We start from the raw sequence: 4,767 nt of genomic DNA, 5'->3' as shown, positions 1-4,767 counted from the left end.
TATTTACTTTGCCTGTTGATCACTTAACAGGTATTACACTGCTCCCCGATCTCCAGAAAATGCCAATGTCACACAGAATAGTTAATTATACAAAGAATCACATATAATCATTACCAAAAAGAAAGCATTCACTTCAGTGCTTAAAGAAAGCTTCCTTGCCTGAAAACACAATAAAGCCCCCGAACTGTTCATCAATTCAAGTTATGAAAAGCCAGTGCCTAAATGGGGTAGCAACCCACCAGCTGCAACACCAACTGTAGAAGCTGTTATTTCATGCTACCCTTTTTTGTGCTGTGTTCAGCTACAGTCCTGCCTTACCATGAATTTATGGCTAATGTCCAACTTTGACAATCACTCATAAAATCAACTAAAACTATTAACCACATGATGCTGGGGTTGTTTTGTTGGTTTGGGGTTTTTTTGGTTTGTTTTTTTTTTTTTTTGTGAAAGGAGCTTCGTTTTAAATCTCAAGCCTTACTAAATTGCGCAGGCAATGTATGCATCCTGTATTGCAAACAGCTTGCAGCTGGAGAGCTGGTGGGGGGGAGGAGAAGGGAGGAGGAAATGAGATGCAGGAACAGTAAATAGAAAATGCTTAGTCAGCAACCGTTACTGCAACATTAAAGGTGAAATGTAAATAGGCACAGTGCCAAGATTTAAGTAAGTTTGGTAAGACCATCAACTACATATAAGTGAAAATGTGCATACAAATGCCACAATTATCACAACAAACTGCAGACTCTTGGTATAATGGAGACCTTTAAAAAGGCAACATGGCTTGTGCATACTGCCTAAGCTTTGAGAAAAATAAAACTTGCTACTCAAGAAGTATTAATATCAATTGAATTTATTACAATTTACTAAGCTCCAAGGCACATTACAGTGTTCTGTTAACTACAGAAATGTATAAAGGACAAACAGAGCATGTTTCTCATGTACAGCATTTTGCTCTACTGTTCAAAAGCATCCGTGCATCAATAAAAGCAAAAACAAAAAACACATGAAGATTAAAAACGTTCAGATCAATAGAAACAAACTGAAACATTTTCCTTACAAACTTGCAACAAAAAACACCCTCCCCCCAGAGCCACCCCACCGTTTTGCAACAAAAAAACAAAAACAAAACAAAAAAAAAAAGTAAAGTGAAAGACTAACACTCAGGGCTTGTAAAACGTAAGCTGTCACCATTTTTGTAGCAATTTTTTAGGCATCAACACTGGCCTTGGCAAAAAAAAAAATTTTTTTTGTCTTTTTTTGTGTTTTTCTTCTTTCAGAGAAGTGCATACATTTACAAAAATACACACCAGCAGCAGGTAATCGCTAAGGGCTATTAACTTTGTACCTAGCCAACACACTGCCAAAGAAATGAGAACAGGTATTATGTAGTAACCAAACAATATTATATTCTGTTTAACAAAAACCAGCTCTATCCTTCAAATGAAGAAGAGTACATACCTTTGTTTCAAAATATAGAAACATACGACGAAAATAATGTCTATACATAAGACTAACTTTTGCAGTTTGTTATATTCACAATTCTACATCTTCAGGAGTCTGAAGGGATTGGATTTCTTACTCAAGGGTCTCTCTCCTTTTTCACTTTAACGTCCCCAGCTAAAATGGTCGCGATCTCGCCCTGCATAAATGCCCAAGGCACGTTGGAACCGACTAGAGGGCATTTCTCTCCACTGGGGCAGTAGACTTCGCCAGTCGCCCCTTGGGCCTTGATGCTCTCTCTTGAACAAGGGAAGCAGAACTTGTGGCTGGGCACAGAGGGGCACTGAACAAAGTGGGTGTCCTCCAAGCGTTCGTGGCAAATGGTGCAGCACAGGGGCCCACTGTTGGCCATGGGGGAGTCCGGAATGTTTTGGGGGTGCACTTGGTCCATGGCGGGGTGGGTGCTGGGGGGAGGAGGGGCCACTTGCAGGTTCATGTCCCCGTTGCGGGAGGCCAGACGGCGCTGGCCCGGCACCGAGGCCGGCGACACGGGGCTGCTGCTGTTCCTGCGGGTGGACGTGGTGGAGTGCACCGAGCTGCCGTCCTTGGGCGAGTGGGCATTGCCCAGTGTGTCGGCCACCGACATGAGCGCGGCCATGGGGGACTGTCCGTTCTGGGGGGCGGACTCGGGTGGCGTGGTCCGGTTGGAGTGAGGCCCGAGGGGCGGCGGCGGCGGCGGCGGGGGGCCCCCGCCGTGCACCGCCCCGAAGCCCCCGGCCGACATGGTGAGCTTGAGCGCTTCGCTCTGGCTGGCCATCCACTGCTGCCGCTGCTGCTCGTCGCTGAGCTTCAGAGCCCCCTCGGCCGAGTCCGAGGGCTCAGGAGAGGCTTTCCTCTTGCGCATCGCCCCGCCGCCGCCGCCGCCGCCGCCACCGCCAGGTCCCCTAGAGGCGGCGGCCGTGCCCTGCGCCCCGCCGGCCCCGGCCCCCGGCCGCGGGAGACTCACCAGCGCCGTGGGCAGCATGGGGCAGCTGGCGTCCAGGTAGGGCTGCGGCAGCATGTCGGCGCCCACCAGCTCCTTGAAGAAGCGCACAGACTCGGGCAGCAGGTCCCCCAGGAGCCGCCAGTCGCCAGAGCCGTGCTTCTTCTCGTACTCCAGGTACTTGAAGCCCGAGGAGAGGCCGCGGCCGAAGTCCTTCATACAGTCCTGGTACATCTGCTTGGCCACGCCGGAGGCGCTGGAAAAGACGGTGCCGGAGCCGCTGGGGTACTCGATGAAGAGCTTCAGCTCATAGTCCATGCCCGGCTTGGAGACGGCGTCGAAGGCAAAGACGCGGCCCAGCAGGGCGTGATCCTTCTTGAAGCGCACCTCGTAGGGCGTGCAGCCGGCCAGAGTGAGCAGCGTGTCCCGCACGATCTTGGGCTTGCTGGCCCACTCCTCGGCCCGATTCCGCAAACTCTCGCTGAGCTCGGCCAGCGCCTCCGCGTTGCGCTGCTTCTCCTTCAGCTCCCGCTCTTGGTCACTGCTGGATACCGAGCCCGGCCGCTTGCCGCAGGCCTCGGAGGACGAGCCGCCGCCTCCCCCGGCACCGCCGCCGCAGGTGCCCCCTTGGGAAGAGGCGGAGGGAGCGGGGGGACCCCCGCCGCCGCGGCCGCTCAGGCCCCCGTGCGGCGGAGGCAGCGCCACGCCGGAGGCGGCGGGGCCGTTCAGCAGCGTCTGCGGCAGCAGGTTGGGGGGCACGTTCATCTGAGCGCCGGCGGCCCCCGGGGGCAGGCCAGACACGAGGCCCCCGTGCGCCCCGCGACGGGAGGAGGAAGAGGAGGAGGAGGAGTTAGGGCTCTGCCGGTTCAGCTCCGGCGGCCCGTCCTCAGGCGGCTTGGGGAAGCCATTGGGCCCCCCCAGTCCGTTGGGCAGGCGGGCGCCATGGCTGCTGCCCAGGCTGCCCGGCGGCGGCGGGTACTCGAAGCGGCTGCGCTGCTCCGCCGCGGCGGCGCTGAGCCCGTAGCGGTCCAGGCTCGACTGGGTCAGCCCCGCCGAGGCTGCCTTGGAGGTGGCATCCACATGGTTGAGTTGCTGCTGGGCCGCCGCCGCCGCCGCTTCCTTGGCGGAGAGCGTCACTGCCTTCACTCCGACCGGCGGCGGGGGGCCCGGGGAGCGACCGTCTTGGAAGCAGCCGTGCGCCCGCTTCAACTGCCGGGCCGTCTCGATCACGAACTCGATGCGGTCGGCCCCCTCGTAATTAACGCAGCCCCGGCAGACGGGCTCCGTGAAGTCCCAGATCATGGCCCAGGGCATGCGGGGCAGATCGCATAGGTAGCATGACTGCCTCCGCGACGAGGACACCTGCGCGGCGGACATGGTGCTGCTGGCTGGGGAGCTGCTGCCGCTGCCGCTACCGCCGGGATAGGGGCTGGCTCAGTCTTCCCCCCGGGCTGCAGAGGGGGTGGCTCTCCGTACCTGATCCTGTTGCCCCTTCCAGCAAGGGGGATCGTCTGCTTTTAGTTCGCTCCTGCTGCCGGAGATGCCGTCTTCTACCTGGTCCTGCCGCTGCTGCCCCGGTGGGGTGGGAAACGCTTGCACTACTCCTCCGGGGGGCTGGCTGGGTGGGGGTCGCCTTCTAGCCGATTCTGTTTCCCTGCGCTCTCTAGCTCTCCGCTTGCTGCTGCTCCTCCTCCGGGAGGAGGCGGAGGTGCACGGAGGAAGATGGGGGGGTCACCTTCCACCCGCCACGGCTGCCTCGTGAGCTTGCAGTTCGGTACGTGCTGATCCACCGCCGTGAGCAAGACAGGGGCACCCGCACGGAGCTGTTCGGTCTCGGCAGCGGCGGCTTCCCCGAACGCCGGTGGAGCTGTGGCAGCCCGGGAGCAGCAGCGGCGGCGGCGGCAGCAGCGTGGCGAGCGACGCCGCCTGCTCCTCACTCACATCCTCGCCGCTGCTCGCAGTCCGAGCGCGGGGTGCTGCGCGCCGCCGCGTGTGGCTGCGCGCCCCCTCCGCCGCGCCGAGCTCCCCCCGCGCCGCGACGCCCCTCCCCTTCTCCGCGCCACGCTCCCGGCTCGGCTGCACCCGGGCGGGGCCCCGCGTCACCGCCGAGCGCCCGCGCCCCGCTCCCCTCCCCCCGGCCGCCGGCGCAGAGCCCGCTTGTTGCGCGGGGCGCGCATGCCCGGCGCGCTGCCCGCGCCCTCCCCGGCGCGGCCGCAGCTGGAGCGCGGCGGGGCGCGGGCAGCCTGCGCTGCCGGCTATGTTTGGAAACTTGAACGCCAGATCGCGCCCTCACCCTCCTCCCCGGCCGCGCTGCCGGCCCCCCGCCGCGGCAGCGCGGCCAGGGCGCG

At 59.7% G+C, this 4,767-nt stretch overlaps 1 protein-coding gene across 1 annotated transcript; it reads right to left on the bottom strand.

The window, feature by feature from the left end:
• Nucleotides 1-413: 413 nt before the first annotated feature.
• IRF2BPL (interferon regulatory factor 2 binding protein like) lies at nucleotides 414-4,408 on the bottom strand. The gene has a single exon (XM_032112055.1). It carries the CDS (start codon nucleotides 3,794-3,796, stop codon nucleotides 1,577-1,579), a length of 2,220 nt encoding a protein of 739 aa, XP_031967946.1. The 5' UTR covers nucleotides 3,797-4,408; the 3' UTR covers nucleotides 414-1,576.
• Nucleotides 4,409-4,767: the final 359 nt, after the last annotated feature.

The sequence above is a fragment of the Corvus moneduloides genome, chromosome 6, assembly GCF_009650955.1.
Source record: "Corvus moneduloides isolate bCorMon1 chromosome 6, bCorMon1.pri, whole genome shotgun sequence".
In the NCBI taxonomy this organism is placed as follows: Eukaryota; Metazoa; Chordata; class Aves; order Passeriformes; family Corvidae; genus Corvus; species Corvus moneduloides.
The sequence above is the reverse complement of the archived record's forward strand: the minus strand, read 5'-3'. Positions and strand labels throughout refer to the sequence as shown.